The sequence below is a fragment of the Mustela putorius genome, unplaced genomic scaffold (assembly GCF_011764305.1).
Source record: "Mustela putorius furo isolate JIRA1106 unplaced genomic scaffold, ASM1176430v1.1 tig00001118_pilon_pilon_pilon, whole genome shotgun sequence".
In the NCBI taxonomy this organism is placed as follows: Eukaryota; Metazoa; Chordata; class Mammalia; order Carnivora; family Mustelidae; genus Mustela; species Mustela putorius.
Window position 1 is genome coordinate 161140 of NW_025421577.1, and position 21057 is coordinate 182196.

The following is a 21057-nucleotide window of genomic DNA, read 5'->3' on the forward strand; positions in this document are numbered from 1 at the left end:
CGATTAGGAAGCCAGCAAAGTGCCCCGAGAGTGCAGCCGGGGTTTAGGGCTGATGATCATTTCGCAGCCAGGCCGCACGCGGACACCCGCTTGGCGAGCCTGGGCGCCAGGCTAGGAGGCCGCCCAGCGCCGGCGCTGGCAACGCTCGGAGCCCCCCCACCCCGGGCTCCGCCCCGCGCCCCGGCCTGGGCCCGCGCCTCTGGAGGGAGGAGGGCGGGGGCGGCGCGGAGAAGGGGCTTTGCTAATTGCCGAAGCAGGAAGTGAGCTCGCGGAGGACGCGGTGGAGAGTCTGGGAGGAGGTGGAGGGGCTGGCGCAGGAGGGGCGCGCAGCGCCGCGGTGCTGTGCTGCGGAGAAATCGGGACTGCAGGACCCTCCGGACTCGCCGCCTGTGCGCTCCCGCGCTCCAGCCCAGCCCCCAAGGCCGCGCCGGCCCGCTCCAGCGGCCGGCTGCCCCTCCCCGCCCCATGGCTTCTCCGGACCACCCTCTGCGCGCAGGTAAAGTGACACCGCGCCGCGCCCTCACCTGGAGCGGGAAGCGCGGGCCGCGAGCTCGCGGGGGTGTCGGGGCCCAGCCTCCCGCGACCCCCGGGGCACCGCGACCACCCCGGACGCCGCGCCGCACCCGGGTCCGCACGGGGTCGGGCCTGGGACGTTGCCGCGCGAGGTGCCCCCAGCCAGCGGGCGCGCTAGCCGCCATCCTTCGGCACCCCCACGCGCGCGTGTCGAGGACCCCCCCTTCCCTCGTCCCGCGCCGTGGCCGAACGCTTTTGTTCTGGACTTGGGATCCCAGGTGGAAACTAGTCCCTCAGACCTCCCTGGCAGCAAGGAGCGCAGGGAGGGATTCTCGGTTTTTCCGCCTTGGCTCTTCCTCTCTCCCCACTAACATGCCTTCTCGCGTCCCTTTCCTCTCCTCATTTTCACTTTTATTAAATGGTTTTGTTCCGCATGTTGACCCGCAGAGCTATTTCATGAACGAATATACACAAAACCAAGTCGGAGCCCACCTGTAGAGGCCTTTCATTAGAATGGTCTCTGATTCTAGCCTCAGTTCAGAATACTGCGTGTACCTGAGGACGGAGTCCAGATGTTTCATCTCTGACTTGAATTTGAAACCCTCCTCAGACTTCAGCTTCCAGGATTTCTCCCGTCCTTGGTCTCCCACAGTCTTGGTGGGGATCCGCCATGAGTGTTGGACACAGGAATGAATGAATGATATATACCCCAGATCGCTGGGGCTTTTTCTTGTTTTGCGAGGTTGGAAAGGCTTGGGAGAGACGCCCTGTACGCAGATATAGAGCTGCATGCAATTGCTTAGATGAACGTGTTCCCCACTTAATTGCTTGGGCCTTGAACATTATGCCCTCAATCTGTGGCTTGAGCAGTTAGGAGGAGACAGTCTGGAGGTGAATCAGAAGATGGCTGAATCCGCATGGTGGTGGGTGGGTTTGGGAGATTTTCCTGGAGATTCAAAAGAAAGATCTAAATTCTCCCATTGGGAAATGGTAAACATTTTATCTATGGGAGGTGAAAAATAAATTGTCTGGTTAACCTTTCCCTCCCCCTCAAAACCCATTATTTGAAAAGACAAAAAGGGAAGTGAAGGGAAAAATCCTCCCACTCCCATCCCCACTCACCTCCGTAGCCACCTCCTCTTCTAAGAACCTAACAGACAAGGTGCCAAGAAGTGTTAGGTACCAGCAGTGGTCTCAGATCTTATTCAAGGATCATGGTGAAAGGCATTCAAAGAGATTGTGGGGGCACGGGGATCCAATGAAGGGGGCCAAGTTTAAGGTTTGCCTGGTTACTTAAAAATTAATGGCACCAGAAAAGATGAGCCTTGGGAACTATAGCTTAATGGATACAACATGTAAAAAGCTTCAATGAGTCATGGTGGGAAGAGGCCACCAGGGCAGCAAATACAGTCTTAGATGATGTTATTAATAGCACTACAGGCTCTAGATTTCCTGTGGTGGTGGTCTTGGCCAGCCCAGCCCCGCCTAAGTGGATAATCACAACCTGGTACCAATGGTCTTGGAGATCCCAGCACGTGAGGCATGATGAGAGGGTAGAATGATAGGAGCTGTCCTTTGGAAGGACTGTCTCCTTGACTTTAAAAGGGAGAACCCAAATCTGTAGGTGAAATCTTTTTGGCTACAAAGAGGGTCGAGGCCTTCTAAGGTCGAGGTCTCCTCGTCACTTGCAAAGATGTCGAAGAACACATTCATGTCCATCCGTTCCCACTCTGGAATTCTATCAATAAGGTGAGAGTTCCTCTAGTTTAAAAAAAAAAAAAAAAGATCTAAAATGACTTCCCTTTCTCATGTAATTTCTGTAACCTTTGGGACACACCCACCTACCCCTTCCTGAGCTCTAATGAAGCCACAACCCTGCCAATTTGTGGAACTCCTTAAAGGCCATTTTCCCTTATATACCCCCGACCAAGTTCCCATGCTCCCTCACCTGATTTCCTGCACTCAGCTCCCACCTGGTGTGTTCACACCTGCACGTGCCTTTTACCAACCCCTTTGCCAAAAGGCAGCCATAGTGACCTTTCAAAGACCTATCAGTTCCTGGCATTTGTCTCCATAGAAATCTGCACTGATCTTCTAACAAATTCTCAGTCCTCCAAAGGCATCCATAATCCTCCCATCCGTCTCTTCCTACCCCACCAACCGACTGATGCCTCTTCTGCCCCGTCTCTCTGCCCTTCAACCACGCTGCCTCCCTCTTCCTGTGGAGACCCCTCATGGCGCCTGCCTCCAAGCACAGGTGATTCCCATTGATGGGAAGACCCTCTTTCTCTCCCCCGTCTCCCCACTCCAGTTACTCCCACTTATTCGTGAGCTCACAAGCCCCATGGTACACACTCTCCATGCAGCCTGCTCTCTCTTTTCTAGCACTGGCCTCGGTTTCTAGCTGTGGTTGTGTCATGGATGTCCCTCCCCAGCCTGCCTCCAAGCTCTCCGTCTGTTTAGCTCCAACACCTGACACAGTGCCTGGCACGTAGTAAGCCCTGGCTGGCTTCTAAGAGCCTCACTGAGTAACTGAAAGCATTTTTAAAAATATCCCCACGTAGGCTTCAAACTGTAGGCAGAAAAAGCTTTGCCTGGATTGACATTTTAGAGACGTATTCGTCAAGTTAGATGTGTTCACTGACTTTACCTTGTAAAATTTTTTTTAAAAGACCTCTGTATTGGATCGCATCTAACGAAGGCACATGTATACTGTTAGACCACGTTATGAGCTTAATGAAAGGAGACCAGATTTTTCGCTAAGAAAATGTATAAGTTTGTTGAGGTCACGTGGGAGGAAAATTGTCCCTTCCTTAGAGCGTTGCTATCTTACTCTATCATGGCCACTAAAAAAATCTGACACGGGGTGAGTCAGAATTGTCTCTCGGAGGTGAGTTAGATCCGGCTTACATTCATACAGATGTGAAAGCCAGGAACGAAGAAAGAGGCTTTGAAAGCCTGGGTGGAGGAGGCGGTGTGGTTCACTGCGATGAGCTAAGTGCCCAGGGCCACCAGCAGACATGCGGTCCTGTGTCCTTCCTTTGTTCTGGGGTCCCTCTTGCACCATGTGGTGAGGCTGGCAGCTGGGAGCAGCTCAGGACAGGACCCGGTGGCATCTTACCTCTCCCACCCTCCTGTGGGCTCCAGTGGGCTCCAGTGGGTCCCAGGGGACAGCCTGCCTTCCTTGCAAAGCCCAGTAGCACTGGAGCAGAAACTGGGACCAAAGAGTGAGCACCCTGCTTGACAAGCCGGACCAGCCACCTCTTCTTCAGATGCAGGGGGAGCCCTGGCGTGCTGACTCCTCCCTTCTTCCTTTCCCCTTTCCTCCCTCCCTCCCTCTTCCCTTCCCCTCTCTCCTTCCCTGGTGGTGCCCTTTCCCAATGCCCACTTCATCCCTTTTCCTTTCTTACATGCCTGTCTTCTAGAGTTTCTTCTCTTTCCTCCCCATTACTTCCCTTCGTCTGAATCTCCTCTTTGGTCCCTTTGTCCCCGCTCTCTGCACCTCCTCCCCTTCCCTGGCCCCTCTTCAGCTCCATCCCGACTGCAGGCAGAGCTGGACTAACACGATCACTCGCTAGCTCAGCCACCCTCCAGAGAAGTCACTCTTCGGTGGCCACCTTCCTGACCCCCTGGTCCTTTCTCCACTTGTTCAGCTATTGCTCTGAAGTCTGAGGAGGACAGAGTGGGGCTGCCACAGAATCAGGCCAGAGGAGAAACCAAACCATGCGTCCACACTGTCCCCCAGCACTGCTTCTCTGAGAGCTTTCAGAGTCCTCAACAGGGTTAGGATTTAGGGGCTTCTTCAGAACCGGGAGTAAAAACAGCCATAGGTCAAAAGAAAAGCTATGGCCCCCACACAAGAGTAATAATCACAAATGAAAACTAAGTTAACTCTGAAGTCCCAAAGTCGAAGAATTGCCTTGAATCTGTCACTAGAAAGCACCCAAGGCCTCATTCTCTGGGCTCTGGGTGCCCTGGGAATGGCAGGAGGTTCTGACCCCCTTCCATCTTCATCCACTCCCAAAGAACGCCCTCTGAGGTGGTCTTTGAACTTCCTCAGAGAAACTGTCTCTGGGAACTGTAGGCCCTCGGCTGCTGGGACGAATGAGGGTGATGTCAGGACCTGATGGGCAGCTTTACCAGGAGATTGTGGCTTCTGGATGCAGTCCTCAGGTCCCATGGTCTGGGTTAGATCTGGGTCTTTGAGTGGAGGAGGACAGATGAGATTTCAGATTTTGAGTTGATTCTGGGATGATTAGTGCTTTGGGGGGCATTGGGTGAAGGTATTTTGCACATGGGAAGGACACGAATTTGGGGGGCCAGAGAGTGGACTGTTAAGAGCTGACCTGCATTTCCCCCAGAAACCTTGCTGCTGTCCTTATCTCTGGTACCACAGAACGTGACCTTATTTGGAACTAGAGTCCTTACAGATGCAATCACATTACAATGAGGTCGTTAGTGTGGGCCCTAATCTCCTGTAACCGACCTCCTTATGTAAAGGGAAAATCTGGACAGAGAGATGCCCCTACTGTCAGTGGTGGGCAGTGCATGAACTCCTAGAACCCTGACAGTAGTGGAAAACAGACACAGGCTGAGCACTAGGTAAATGGGAGCTCTAGCGGAATGTCAGATGAAGATGCTGTGGACCTCGGCTTCCCATGTCATAGTGACGTTAGCCTGAAGATGCTCTTTTGACCCTGCGACCCCCGCTTTTCACCATTCACTGACTTTTAAAGCTGGAAGGACACATGGAGGCTATTTACCCCTGAATATTACAGATTAGGGACAGGAGCCCCAGAGAAACAAATGACTGCACAACCTGCCTAGCTGGATCTCAGCTGTGGTCTCCTGGAGTGAGGCTGGGTGCCCTCTCCAAGGGCCACTGCATGAGTTTACCCTGGGCCTTTCTCACGCATTTCGAGAACTGTCCAGAAGATGTGCATATAAGTTAAACATCATTCTTGCTGCCATCAGTGAGATCCTTGTTGGTTAGTTGCCAGCTAATTTGGGGTGGCCTGTGCCTTGCTTGGAGTCCCCAGTCCAGGAGAGACAGGTGGCTTTGGGAGGAAAGGACCTCCCAGGACAGCAGAGCTCCAGCTGAGAGCTAGAAGAAGGTCCCTGTGCAGCCCCAGCCTGAGCTCCCATGGTCCCCCTTTCTAGTTCGGCCCTTCCTGTGCCTCTCCTCCCATCTGATATCAGAGCCCTGCCTGCTGTTTCCTGGGGCCTGTAAAAATAAACATTTTAATGCTTCTAAATGATTTGACTTCAGACTTAATAATATTATACCATGCAGCTCCAAGAGCTCTCAGAAATCCTTTAGAACAACTTCCTCCTTCCAGACCAGTATCAAATAACCAGGGTGAGCCCTCTTCCAAATGATCTCTTCGGTACACAGCCATCTGGGCCTCGAAAACAAAGGTGACTGAGTTCGAACCACGAGGATGAACAGGGTCAGGCAGAGCACGTCAGGCACCACCTGGGTCTGGGTCGGTGAGCGAACTTGGCAATGATGCACCTGGAAGAACTTCCTCCAGGGTCTGATCCCCATCAGAGGCTCCAGCAAACATGATTCAAAGTCCTGAAGGTGCCTCCCTGACTGGTCACGAACCTGTTTCTTTTCCCAATTGCCCTTTGGCTTTGTGGCCATGACTCAGAAAATGAGAAGCCTAAATTCATTGTCCCCTTCCCATCAGAACTTCCATCTATTAGAGATTTCGAGATTTCTCCATTCGTCCTCACTCCTCTGGGCCACTTCGTTTAATCTCCCTAGTGACGAGACTGTCATAAAACAAACAGATGTTCCCTTCACACTTCACACACATTTTCCTCTGGGCATTTTCAACACCTGCCAGGCAGAGACCTGTGGAAAGCCCAGACACATTCTAGAAAGGAGACAGTGAGGGAGAACAAACGTAAATGAATATATCAATAAATCGTCTTGATGTGCTCGTTTGGATCCCCAAAGGCATTTCCTGGACCTGGTGCCTCGTCCACAGTGTTTACTTAATTTAGCTTAAGTTGGCTCTTGGCTGATTTAAGGCTTACACTTAGGGTTTTGTAGGTTGTGCACTGCACAAATCTAGAGGACTCCACTCAAACGGATTTGGTTCTTCATTAACATAGTTTTCTGGAAGATGTCTGGTCAGGTGACTTGGAGTGTGAGCTCTTTTCTACTTTGAACAAATTCTTCAGATATAGTGGTGGCCTCAACCAAGACTTATACCTTTTTCTGTTTTTCCTCATTTGGTTTCTTAAATGCAACAAGTGATAAATAAGAAGCAAAATTTTGGGAAGTGAAAAATCACTTTTTGTTTGATGATAATCCCAGGAGATTGCTGACTTTATTAATTTACCTAAACCACAGCCAGAAGCTTAATATTTTAAAATGATTTTTAAAAAATTACAGAGGAGTGGGATACATGGAGAAAAGAAGACATCTAGTTCATGTCATTCCTGCTTAAAGTTATAATCAAATTATACCAAAGAGGGGTGCCTGGGTGGCTTGGTGGGTTAAAGCCTCTGCCTTCGGCTCAGGTCATGATCCCAGGGTCCTGGGATCCCTGCATTGGGTTCTCTGCTCAGCAGGGAATCTGCTTCCCTGTCTCTCTGCCTGCCTCTCTGCCTACTTGTGATCTCTGTCTGTCAAATAAATAAATAAATAAAATCTTTTAAAAAAATTATACCAAAGAGTCATGGGTACGTCTGCATATCCGTAGTTATGTAGAACTCCGAGTGTCTGTAGATCTCTACAAGTGAGCTGTCTTACGATGTGGGGTTTTGTTGTTGTTGTTGTTGTTTTTGTTTTTTTTAAGAAAAGTTTGTCTTAATCTCTTTCTTGGTGCTATCTGACCCCATTCCTTCCTGTTTTTTTCCAGTGACTAAGGTAGCTTGCATCGATGGGAAGACAATTCTCAAAGGACACATCTGTGCTCTTACATTAAAATAATCTCCATTTTTTTGTTTTGTTTTGTTTTTTACAGATCAGATGGCAAAGGAGCCAGTGGAAGACACAGACCCTAGCACGTTGTCCTTTAACCCGGTAGGTTACAATCTTTACATCAGTAATGACAACTCATGTTATTTCTTTTTTCCCTTTGTTACGTTTTTATTGCTCAGTATTTACATGAAGATCAGAAACCCCAAAGTCAGGTTTTCCCAAGATAAACTTCTTTATCGTGGTGTTCTCTGTGATGTAATGAAGTTTGGGTTTCTCGGGGCTAAAAATGGTATTGGATTCTGTTCTTGTGATCTTCTTAGATTATATCAGGTCTTTGTATTCTTGTCTATTTTTAATACTTGTCAGTCCTCTGTTTAACTTCCCCTTCTTCAAAGTTCAAAATATTTAGTGTGAGATGGAAGGCAAAAGCAGGACTAGTATACAGTTACTGGGGGCCAGCAGGCACAGATGTTTGATTCACTTATGTTACTGCATTTATTCCCTGCAATAACCCTGTAAGGTAAGCACTGCCCATTTCACACATGAACAACTGAGACTCGGGGGTTGGGGTAAGTTGCCCACATTGGAAGCAGCCCAGGTGGGATGCAGACCCAGTAGCTGGCTTCCGGTCCCTGCCCTGCCTTCCCAGAACCACGCTGTGGTGTGTCTGCTGCTTACGGCTTACCAAGGACTTCACATACTTCATCCCCCAAGTAATCAGTGAGATGGAAGGACAGTCACCCCATTGTACAGATGAAGCGATGAAAGTTCACAGATTCATAAAAAGTCACGCAGACGGGAGCTCTGCTCTCCTGTGTGGTACTGACTCTTGGTTATGACCAAATCCATGCCTCTGGCAACATTACATGTGTTATTGTGCATATAGGGGGTGACACACTCCTTTAAGAAAAAAAAAAGAGTGTTTGGAGGAGAAGAACTGTGCAGCCCATGAAAGATCCTGATCAGTGTAGTTAGAATGATGTAAAAGACACACATCAATATCATTAGACAATATAATTTGATGAAATGTCCTGAAGTCTTTGGTGATTCATGAGTTACCTCAGTGTCTTGAGGGGTTTGTCCTTAAGCCTTGAGTCCCCGCTGTATAGTTCTTTGGGGGCAGCGTTGGAGACAAAGCTGGACACGCAGTGGAAATCAAGAGGAAAACATCCTCTGACAGAGCGTGGGCCAGCCCTGTGCTGTGGTCCTGAACGAGGGCCTTTGGCTGCTAGAAGGTGCCCTCAGTTTGTCCTTCCAGTCCCTGACCCAGCGCCCGACCCGCACTGCTCTTGGACTCCTGCTCTCTTCCCGCCTGGGGTCACAGCCATCTCCACCTCCATTCACTTCTCCGTCCCGGGGCACAGTGATTTCCCCAAACCTTCCCTAGGTCGGTTTGCTGGAGCTGCCACAACAGAAGACCACACAGTGGGTGACTAAGTGCTCCCCATGTCTGTAGGTTGGAAAGGGCAGGGCCCTTCTTGTCCCTCCAAAACTGTGGGGAAGAATCCTTTCTCATGTGTGGTGGTCAGCAACCCCTAGTGGTTCTCAGCTGCATCCCTCCAGTGTCCTTGCTTCCTTGCCCCGTGGTGGGATTCTCCCTGTGGGTGGCCATCTCTGTATCTCTTCTCTTGTAAGGAGAGCAGTCCTGTTGAATTGAGGCTCCCTTACCCCAGTGGGATCTCATCCTCACTGGTCCTCTATCTAAGTCTGTAGATGTCTAGCTACCCTATTTTCAAATGAGGTCCCAGGTAGAGGTACTCAGGGTTAGGACTTCAGCACATTTTAGCAGGGGAGATGCATGTCAGCCCAGAACATTCCAGGGGCTCCTGGGATGAAATCTGTGTGCCTCTTCTTGGCAGCTGAGGTCCTCCATGACCTCATCTCAGCAGCCCTCCCAATGAGCCAGTCGTGTGTAGGTCTTTGCTGAGCCTGAAACACCCCACACCTTCTCACCTTCTCACCTTCCAGGGATACTAACATTGTTCCATGCAGTGAGGAAAATCTCCCAGCTTCCTCAACTAAGGAACTCGTGTGCTTCCTCCCAGGCAACGCTCTCTTTGCTTCACCCTGGGGCCTTGGGAGGCTCCTTTCTCTACAGCCTAACCCCTACTTTTTAATCACACTGTGCTGGAATTGTTTACTTGTGTGAGTTCCTGCAAGACTGTGTTGAATGTCTTCCCATATTCAGTGCCAGACACAAAGCAAAGGTGGATCCCCTGTCTCCCTCCAGTGTGCCTCTCTGCTTCTACACTTGTCACACTTCATACCACCTGGACTTGCTCCCCTGGGCCCACCACCTGTGACCACCATGCTCCTTCCTCTTGGTCACCCGAGTTCTTGGGCATTCTGCACACCAAGCTCAAATGTCAGTCTCTCCAGGAAACCTGCGTTTGCTCCAGCCTGTGGGTTCCCTCACACAGACTTCTGGTAGATGTTTATTTAACACTGAGTCAAAATGCGGGGCTGCAAAGATCATAGTTCCTTTTTCTTAAAAAAAAAAAAACTTACGAGCCTATCTGAGGAAATAGGCAAGTCCATACTTTAAAAACAGCCTGATAAGTGTTACCATACAGGTGTGTTTTCTGTGCTCCAGGGACCAGACTATCTAGAAGAATCTAGTCTCAGGGAGAATTTGACTTTAAGTTCTCCGTGACTGATGACTGATTGATTGATTTCTTCTGTGGAAGAGGATTTCAAGGCTTCTAGAGGTTCTGAAACTTCACTGTTCAGCTCCAAAGAAACTGCAAGGAAAGAGTTTTAAAACAAAATCCTTGGTTCCACATTTGTTTGTTTTTCTCTTCTGTCAGAGGAAGACATGTGTGAGACCTACAGGCAAGTTGGAAGGTGCAGCCTTTTTTTTTTTTTTTTTTTAAAGGCTGGAGGCATGGATCCAAAGGCCCAGATGGGGAATGGGAGCTGTGCAGGGGTTAGGGACAGGATAGGGAGACTGGGCACTTCCCACTCTGCTCATGGAAGTCATCGGAGAATGACCACATTGTTTAATCGGAAGTCAAAGTTTCCAGAATACCTGCATGGAGGTACCAGGAAAGAAATATGTGATTGCAAGAGCCTTTGATATTTTGAATTCCCTCCCATGGTACTGCCGCCAGCCAGTGCACTGAGCAACTGTGTACAATTGTGCGCAATGAGTAGATCTTTGTAGACCTTTGTGCGGTCGGTAGGCTGGTTGGCTTTTCAATCCTGTCCTACCCACTCCAGGACGCAGCCCTACATGAGTGAGATACAGCCTGGCCCACGGGCTTGTTGAGCCAAAGGAATGCCACAGAAATGGGGACAAGAAATGGGTCTATCCCCATAATTCATGATAACAAATGCTCCTCAATTTTAAACTACAGGAAATGGGTGGGGGGGAATAGCCCAGCAGAAAAGAGAGGAAGTGTGGTTTAGCGGTCAGAGCCGAAGCAGTTTGGAAGCCTTATTCTGTCTCATGTTCCAACATTAACTTCTTGTCAACCTTGATTTCATTTTTATAGACCCAGGATAAAAACGAACAATGGGTCAGGCCTGTTGATATATCCATGGCTAGAAACTTGCAAGGCTTTAAACTAAAATTATGACTTTGCCCAAACAAAGATTTCTTTTCACTTTACTCTTATAACTGAACTATGGGGTTTAAAAATAACTCTCTTCTTTTGTTGGTTTCCACAGTCAGACAAATATCCCATTCAAGATACGGGACTCCCTAAAGGTATGTACACTTAATGTAACTACTTGAACTTGTGATTATTTTAATGTCTTGAACAAAGCACTAGTGAAAGTCATCTCTCATTCCTTAAAGTTGTTAAACAGAAACATACTGACAGTTTAGCTTTTGACTTGTTGACTCTCTAGGGCATGGCTTTTCTTATTAAAATCTACAAATTATTTCATTACAAATTATACATTAAATCCCTGTGGCGTTTTTATGATGCATAAAATGAAGAGAGCCAGCGCTCTGTGTTGCAAATGACAGAAACCTAACCCAAGCTCATTTTAAAAAGGGACGGGACATACTGGCTTAGGCTCTTTGGATACTGCAAGGTGCAAATTTGAAGGATGCTCTCAGGCTCAGTCTCTGTGTGTCTCTCATCTCATCTCTCTGTCTTCATCTGTGTTGGCTTCATTTTGGGGCAGGCTTTCCCTTCATGGCCAGAAGCATGGTCACCAACACCTCCGGCTGTACACGGTGCCCATCGAGATGGCAGAGCAAGGGTGTGCCTTTCCCCTAGTGCCCAATTTCTAGGGATGGCTGTCATATGGGGAGTTTGGGTCACATGGCCATCCGTGACTCCGTTGTTGCCCTTAGGAGGATGGAGGACGTGGGTCAGGTTTGCACCTTGAGGTTGGGTGGGGAAGGGCATGGAGTTATTCTACCCAAACCACAGGAAAGAGGCCTCTGTTACTAGACAGAGGGGCAAAGGATGCTTGTCAGGCCCCAAAGCAAAACAGAACAAAAACAAATCCAAAAAACCTATCTTTTGTAATTCGCAGACCAATGGTTTATCCATGGTGTAGACATGGCCAGGCTCAGCCTCTCGTGATTTCTTCTGTGGGGCAATCTGTTGTGGGGTCATCTGGTTGCCCTCTTGAGTCTTTACCTTGTACTCTGCTGACAGGCCTGAGAGAAGGGGTGGACGGGGTGAGGGACAATCTGATCTGAGCAGCTTCAGAGATGGCAGGGGCCCCCAGCTTCCTGAAAAGGTGGGACTTCCCAGCACCTGCCGCTGTGGGTTTTCCTGGCAGTCCTTGTGACCGGGTAGCCGTAGGGTCACCCAACTGGAGGGTGAGGAGGGAGCTCCTTGCCAGGGTCCACTTGGGGTTAGGTCCAGGGTTCTGCGAAGGTTCCCCTCCCTCCAGTCCTTACTGGCCAGACTCTTCTCCTTACACCCAGAAATTAAACCTCCGGCGTTCATTCCTTTTGTTGTCTGTGCATGTCCCGGGAGTGGCAGAATCCAAATCCCGGCTGTATTCGGGGAGGCTTGTGGTAAGCTCCCCTTCCCCTAGTGGTGAGTGATTTTCTAAGTGTTCCGATCCTCCAGTCCATGATTCGATTCTCCAGTTCAGCCAGAAGGTAGAAGACACAAACCAGGCGACCAGGGATGTGGGAGGCAGTCTCAGGTGGTATGGCTTTGACTTCAGTGTGCAGTGAAGAATTATTGAGGGCGTGGGGGGAGCTGTTGAAAATCCAGATTCTGGGCTCAGTGGCTTTGAAATCACCATGTGGCAGGTGTGGGGCCAGGCCCAGGAACTTGTAAATGCATACCTGAGTGGCTGGGAGGCAGACCTAACTTTAACCTAAGAAGCTCAAGGATTTGGTATGTCCACCAGGGAGGCAGATAAACAAGAGAACCAATCTGTAGCCAGACCACTAGCTGGACTCTAAGCGCCATTAGAATGGTGGCTGCACCTCTCAGGGTCTCAGGGCAGGAAGGACAGTGTTCTCCTCTCCTCCCAGGATGCTAAGGAGAATCCAATGAAATGAGTCCAGGATGGTACTGACACAGGCGAGCCAGATGGTGGAGGGAAATCGGGAGAAGGAAATGTGCAAACTCAGGCTTGAGGATGCTTTCCCAGTGCCATAGCAAGAACGGTACTGCTTGAGACAACCGCTGAGCTGCAGTGACTCTGAAAATGCAATGTCACGGTTTGATCTGTCTAAAAGATCTTTTTTAACACCCTTCAAAGTGATTTCCTGTTTTGGAGGGGGGAAAAAAAGAAGACTGGGTTTTTCCTGGAATTTGAGACTCACAAAACCTTAATTAAACTGGTGAAGATTTTACAAGTAACATGACAGTGAAAACCATGTTTATGGGAAATGTGACTAGATCTTCTATCCTGATTCACGGAGAACTGTCTAACTAAGCATGTGACTTCTTTTTTTTTTTAAGATTTTAGTTATTTATTTGACAGAAAGAGAGATCACAAGTAGGCAGAGAGGCAGGCAGAGAGAAGGGGAAGCAGGCTCCCTGCTGAGCAGAGAGACTGACTCGGGGCTCGATTCCAGGACCCCGAGACCGTGACCTGAGCTGAAGGCAGAGGCCCAACCCACTGAGCCACCCAGGCGCCCCAAGCACATGACCTCTTATCTCTAAAGAAATACATCGTCTTATACATAATGTCTGGAAGTTTATAAACTTACTCTAAGGGCGCCTGGGTAGGTCAGATGGTTAAACGTCTGACTCTTGGTTTCAGCTCTGGTCATGATCTCAGGGTCATGGGGTCGAGCCCCTGTGTCAGGCTCTGCTCAGCACGATGTCTCTTTGAGATTCTCTCTCCCTCTGCCCTGCCTGCCACTCACTCACACACACACACATGCATGCTCCCTCTCTCTCAATAAATAAATAAATGAATCAAATCTTTTTTAAAAACTTCAACATTTGCATTCAATAATATCTATGACTTGGGATGCCTGGGTAGCTCATTCAGCTAATTATTTGCCTTTGGCTCAGGTTATGATCCCAGGGTCCTGGGATCAAGCCCTGCATCGGGCTCCCTGCTCAGTGGGGAATCTGCTTCTCTCTCTGCCTCTGCTGCTCCTCCTGCTTGCGTGCTGTCTCTGTCTCTGTCAAATAAATAAATAAAATCTTTTAATAATAATAATAATATCATCTATGACCTGATATTTACTAGTATTTTTAAAAACCTACCAACGGGACCAATATCACCATTAAACATTTACGGTAATTTCTTTTATAAACATATAATGTATTATTAGCCCCTGGGGTATAGGTGTGTGAATCACCAGTTTTACACACTTCACAGCACTCACCATAGCACATACCCTCCCCAATGTCCATATTATGGTAATTTTTTATCATAAATGTTTTTAGGTGAAGAACCCATATGAATCAGTGCAGAAACAAAGTATAGGTTCAAAAGCAAATATAATCTAATTAAGTCCAAACTTGGACTCTAACGTTTAAGTGAATTTTAGGGGGTCCTGCCTTCTTTAACAGAGGATTTACCTGTAATTAGCTTCAGTAGTTTCCATATGGTTAAAAAGTCTTCAAAATTTATTTTTTTAAGCAGACTAACCGTGTTTCACAAAATATGATGCTTCTAGTATATTCCTGCTGTCTCCATGGGCAGTATAAAACCATTCTTCACACGGTCCTGAATAGAGGGGCTCTGAATTAGCTGCTTTCACCATAAATCAACAGTGAAGTCTAATGCAGCTCCAATGACCAGCCTGTTTTTGAGATGAAACATGCTGCTAAACTTGTTTTCTTATCAAGAACAAATGGGTAGCTTCCACCTCCCCTGATTTTATAGATTTCAGGGGTTCATTCTGTCAGGCCTCTTTTCTGAGAGCTATTCTGGGAGAGTCTGCTGGCACTAAACTCAGTACTAATGTAAGAGTGAGGTTCATTTTATTAAGGTTTTTTCTTTGAGTATTGTTGACACATAATGTTACATTAATTTCAGGTGTAGGGCATAGTGCAAAACAGCATGGAGCATCCTTAAAAAAATTAAAAATAGGGGCATTTGGGTGGCTCAGTGGATTAAGCCTCTGCCTTTGGCTCAGGTCATGATCTCAGGGTCCTGGGATCGAGCCCAGCATCGGGCTCTCTGCTCAGCCAGGAGCCTGCTTCCCCCTCAGTCTCTGCCTGCCTCTCTGCCTATTTGTGATCTCTTTCTCTGTCATATAAATAAATAAAATCTTTTTTAAAAAATTAAAAATAGAATTACCATATGCTCCAGTAATTCCACTACTGGGTATTTACCCAAATAAAACAAAAATGCTTATTCAAAAAAATATATCCACTCTTATGTTTATAGCACCATTATTTGCAACAGCCAAGCTTTGGAAGCAACCTGAGTGTCCACGGACAGATAAATGGATGAAAAGATGTGGGGTGGGGTGTGAGTGTGAGTGTGTGTATGTGTGTTAGAATATTACACAACCATTAAAAAGGTTGAGATTGCACAGTTTGCGACATGAGTGGGGCTTATTTTATATCAAAGATCTCCTGATATCTTGTAGAAACTGCTGGCTTAAGTGTTTTGAAGGAAATGTGACTCTTCACAATTTGAGAGAAAGTGTGTTTGGGAAAAAATTCTCATTTTTGAACCACTACTCCCAGTGAGGGGAAATTACTGCACATAAATACATTATAAAGTAATCGAGATTTTATCTTCTTTTTATCTAAAAGAAGATAAAATTTATTTTTTATCTTTTATTCAAAAAATTTTGTGGTGAATTTAAGTTAAAGAGAGGTAAAGTGGACTAATTCTGTTGCTAAATTTGAGGCATTTGAACTCAAACATAGATGATACCTGGGGGGATGTTTTAGAGCAATTTGTCAATTAAATGTAGAAGTAGTGGTTCAATTTGAAAAAGCGAGGAGAAAAACAAATATGAAGGAATTCACTAAAATAATTCAGAAGTAAAAATACTTGCCCTAAAACTCATAAGCCAATATGCTATATTATATATGATCTTTCCTCTCATAGATTGAAGCATTTTGTTAATAGGCTTCCCTGTTCTAAAAGGAAGCCAAACACCCCTCCTGCCTGCATGATTTGCTGTGTCCTGGTCCTGAGCTCATTCCATAAGTTCATGGCCTCCCACTCAACCTTGACTGGGACTCCTATTATAATAAACTCCCAAATCAACCATCCTTCCCCAAATTATTATTTGAATCCAGAAGTGACCGTCCTACACCATTTTTTTTAAAGGTTTTATTTATTTGAGAGAAAGAGAGAGAAAGAAAGCACGAGCTGAGTGGGGAGGGGCAGAGGGAGAAGCAGGCTCCCCACTGAGCAAGGAGCCCGATGTGGGGCTTGATCCCAGGACCCTGGGATCATGACCTGAGCTGAAGGCAGATGGTTAACGGACTGAGCCACTCAGATGCCCCCATCCTGCACAGTTGTTTTTTTGTTTTTTTTTTTCCCTTTGAGGAAGGCAGAAAGGAGAGGGAAGGATGTGACCACAGGAGTATTTGGGGTACCACTTCACAAAAGTACGTAAGTTCAAATCGTCCTCACATTGGCCGGAAAAAAACATGCTTTTACAAAAATGCCGGGCTGACTGTTAATGATAGTAGCCATTTTGAGAACCGGCGTAACCAAAATCACACGTCTGTTACTTTTTGCCGTGGTGCCTCAATTCTGTGGGATGCCTGTTGGATGTCAGACTTCCGGAGGCCTCCGACATTCCAGTTAAGTAAGTCTGGTGTGGAGCCTGGGAATCTGCATTGTTAGCCAGCACGGGAGGTTCAGATGCCAGAAAGCTGGGCTCTGTCTCTTGAGACACACAGGCCAAGGCAAGATCTCTACTGCTCTCACTTCAAGAGATACCACATAGAATCTTAGTGAAAAACTACCTTTAGTTTAAATTTCTCAGATAATACTATTAAGGAGGGGGGGTGTCTTTTAGTTGGAATCGTGTGGGAGGCTGTGAACGTAGCCCCTTGTTTGAACAAATCCAGCACCCTGCCACTTACTAGGTGAATGGATGTTAAAGAATGTAAGAAAGAGATCAATCAACCAGGCTCTCATTCAGTCTTAACTCTTGGCCCCCGATAAATGATTCTTTCTTCAAAGCTTTATAACTCTCAGAGTTTGCATAAGCCTTTCTTTCATAATGTTCTCTATGTCTGTCAACTTTCAAGTTGAGAGCACAGTGTGGAATTCTACAAAGGTTCCAATCTGGTGGGACCAAAATCTGATTTCCACGCATTGGTGCTGTCCTCACCACAAATCGGGGAGCTGCAAAGTTAACCCCTGTGTCAAACAACCTAAGAATGGAGGTTTCCTCCCCAAGTCAAGTTTTTGGAAGGTGTTAAACATGGTACCTGCCTTTCAGGTTCCTTTGACTTTCTCTGGCAATCCACACTTGGACGGTAGAACTGACGTAGCTTTGCTCTGTCCTCTAGGAGGCTGAGCTTTGAAGACATGTGTCATTCCCACTGTCTGCTATCCACCAGGCATTTTAAAGTGTCCAATGAGCAGATGAGCCCAGTGGCATCTGCTGTGGTGAAATGTGTTTGGAGTGCCATTTACTCACCCAGCTGGACAGGGAAGGACCCTGCCCGGGGTTAGGCGGACAGCCACACATACCTGACACTGGGTGGATGAGATGGACAGCAGTTTATGAGTCCTTTATCCTTACTTGGAGGTGGGGGATGCTGCAAGCCATGCAGGGTCACATGGGGTTGCCCTCAGGAGCACGTGAAGAAGCAGGGGCTGCAGTTCTAAGTCAACCCCCGTTGATTCCATGGTGCCTTGACATCAATTTAAATCTTAGTGACGATTGAGACTTACAGGGTAGAGGAGGGCCTCCCTAAATAGCAAAACACGGCATAACTTGCCCAGGAGAGAATGGGCCATGTGGTGTGGTACTAGGGGAGTGAGGGCCTGGCCCCCAAGGGCGTGAATCCAGACAACCAATGCTTATGGCAATAGTGACCCCAGGCAAAGGCTCTGTTTGCGCTTTGTAACTAAAACAGGAATTCTATGAGGGGCCCATTATACCTTTTGAGGTAGCCTGTTGCCTACAGAGTAAATGAAAGTTCCTTCCAAAGGCTCCTTTTAGAGCCAGGCACTGTGCATTCTGAGAAGTGAAATCAATGTCTTGGTCCCTATCCAGTAGGGACTCTCTATCCCCTGGTCTGGAACTCCAAGGGGGATAGAGAGTGTTCTAGAAAGGCCTTATATTTGTGGACTTACTAGAGGTAAAGACATTTGTTAACCTTGATTTATATTCTGTTCATCTGTGAGGCAAGAGATTCCCAGGGTTCTTTACTTCAGAGTGGGCAAGTCTTTGGCAATGGTTCAAGAGTTTGTAAATAATAATATTAAATAGTAGTAGTAGTAGCAGTAGTAGTAGTAATAATAATAATAATAATAATAATGATGATGATGATGATGATGATAATGATAATACTGATGGAACCATTTGTTGGCCAGGGCATGTAGCACTGAGATGACAGCCTGAAGTCTGGCCAACTGTGCTGACTCTTGAATCCCGTCTGTTATCAGGGACATCCTGAAAGGGCTGAAAAGCACAGGTCTCCATGGGCTCCATCATGTCTGGTGGTGGCCATCTCATCTGTAGTGTCTACAGTTTCCCACAGCTATTCGCTCAGTTGGTCTGAAGGGGACCCCCCAGGTAACCCAGGCATCTGGGAAGAGTGACCTCTTCCGGCACCATGGCATCCAGCAAGAGACTGAGGAGAGTGAGTGACTGTCCCTCCCATGAGCAGAATATGCCCGAGGGTCCAAGTCTGACTCGACTCAGTAGCAAGGCCACAGAAGCCATGTCAAGCTTGTAGGGTGCTGCTTCCATGACCCAAGGCAGAATGGGCAGCAGCGCCTGGAGCCTCACAGGTACAGGGTCAGTGAGAGCCTCTATTTCCAGAAGAGCCCAGCCTGCAGCCAGCGATCACTGCTCTAATGGTATAGAGAGAGAAGGGCCTAGGAGGGCGGTTTCTTGCATCAGAAGCCTATGGACAGCTTAGGGGTATCATGGTGGTCCAGAGACTTCAGGAGGAATACGAGGAAGGAGATTTCTACCTGACAGGGAAGGGGTTGCTGAGAATGCTCACTGTAGACTTGTATTGGAAGGAGCCCCGTTCATGGTGGACCCATCTGCAAGTAACCGTGGCAATGGGAGTAAGTGAAGTGTGTAAATGGGGAACGGGTTGTCTCCAGAATTCCAAAAGGACTAAAAGATGTTGGACTTGTATTAATGTGTAGGTACTCAGAGGCCCCATAGCTCTTTAATGGCCTTGTCAGAAATGAAGCAGAAATGAAGCAGCCCTTAGTTTACCAGAAAATTCTTAGAAAATGAACCAAGCGGTGCACTGCCCTGGGGGGCAATGTCCTGATCCCTTTCTGTGAGCTCTTTTACAGATATTTATATGGTTTGGATGACTGCGTCACATGGATGTCCTCAGAGGAGGATGTGAACTGTGAACCTGGAGAAGGGTGGGTGTAGATAAGATCTTGCCTGAAAAGTCCGTGTGCTAGAACAAAGCTGTTAGAAAACCCCCTGGGTATCCTGGTCACCACACACTAGGTGCCTTTGTAGATGAAGGCACACTGCAGCTGCGAGGCTGCTCAAGTAGACACTAGACAGAACATTTCAGCCAAAACTGAATATCCAGGTATTTACTAGTGGCTGATAGGATAGAGTCAGTAATGGTAATAACACTGGGCATGGAGCGTAGGGCTTTCATGCATGGGACCATGGCAGTAAGGTTGCAGTAATGCACTTTGAGGTGCCATTCATTTTCCTCCGGGTTTCAGACGAGGCCACATTCAGCTGTTAAATGAGAAGCAGGAGATAATCAGCCTTTCACTCTTCAGGTCTTATATAATAAGTTTTGATCTTTGGAGGTCCTGTTTTTTGTTTGTTTGTTTTAAGATTTTATTTATTTGTCAGAGATCACAAGTAGGTAGAGAGGCAGGAGGGAGTGGGGAAGCAGGCTCCCTGCTGAGCAGAGAGCTCGATGCGGGGCTTGATCCTAGGACCCTGGGATCACCACCTGAACCAAAGGCCCACTGAGACACCCAGGTGCCCCTGGAGGTCCTGTTTAATTTACATTGGGCCATAGTAGCTATTTGAACTGAGAAGTCTATGGGGTCCCATTTTGTCAACTAACTGGGAAGATTTAATATGAATTCATGGGGTCAGAGCAGCCATGCCCCCATGAGATGCTCTAAGGCAGTGTGTGTTGTGACCCTGGAAAATTGAGGCCACATGGTAGTCCTCATGGTCAGGGTATGGCATGCCTGTCCTCTGTTTTACCTTCAGGAGCTCTCCTACCATAATGGGGGGTACACCATGGTGACATTTAGTGGCATCTCCAGGTGTAACTGTAATTTGAGCCCTGGTGCTGACGAAGTCCATGAGGGTTGGCCAGTTCAGATATTTTGGCAGATATTAAAGCTAATTCAGAACCTACGTGCACACCTGCAGTGGCGGGGGGTGGGGGCAGAGGGAGAGAGAATCTCCAGCAGACCCCAAGCTTGGTGCGGAGCCTGACGTGGGGCTCGATCTCACCACCCCAAGATCATGACCTGAGCTGAAATCGAGAATTGGATGCTCAGCCAGTGGAGCCACCCACCCGGCCCTCTTTCATCTATTGCCTGAGTGAATTATTGTAGTGAACGTTGGATTTGCCATCAGGTCACACTGTGGACCTCTGTTTCCAGTTCTTCGTTTTCCTTTTATCTCCTCCCCAGTATCCAGGTTTCTTTCCATCTTGCTTTCATGTCCCCTCCCCTTTTCTTTTTGTGTCACTGGATAAACTCTGGGTGCAAGTAGGTGGGGGAACCCTCTGCTTCCTCCTCCACAGAGACTCAAATCAGTACCATGGGGGTTGGGGTCCGCCACAGCTGCCTGCCACAGGGTAGTGGTGGCTTTCTTATGGTTTCGGAACCCTGGGCTTGCGTCAGGCTCCAACCAACTCCTCGTCATGTGGCTGGGGGACCGTGGGTGGGTTTCCCCTGTAACCGAGGGTCAGGATCCTTACTGTAGACAGGCAGAAGTGGCCCACGGGCCCAGCGGGCAATGGGCTAAAATGGGTTTGCTACAGCCCTGCCTTTTCTTCATTTCTTTTATGCTTTCTCTACAGATTCCCTTGGAATATTTTTATTTC

At 47.8% G+C, this 21057-nt stretch overlaps 1 protein-coding gene across 1 annotated transcript in view; it reads left to right on the forward strand.

The window, feature by feature from the left end:
- Positions 1-242: 242 nt before the first annotated feature.
- EDARADD (EDAR associated death domain) overlaps positions 243-21057 on the forward strand; it is a 58798-nt gene continuing 37983 nt past the window's right edge. Inside the window, exons 1-3 of the mRNA XM_045087343.1 lie at positions 243-496; positions 7494-7552; positions 11120-11159. Of these exons, the coding sequence (XP_044943278.1) occupies positions 466-496; positions 7494-7552; positions 11120-11159 (130 nt within the window). The 5' untranslated portion in view covers positions 243-465. The remainder of the gene's footprint in view (positions 497-7493; positions 7553-11119; positions 11160-21057) is intronic.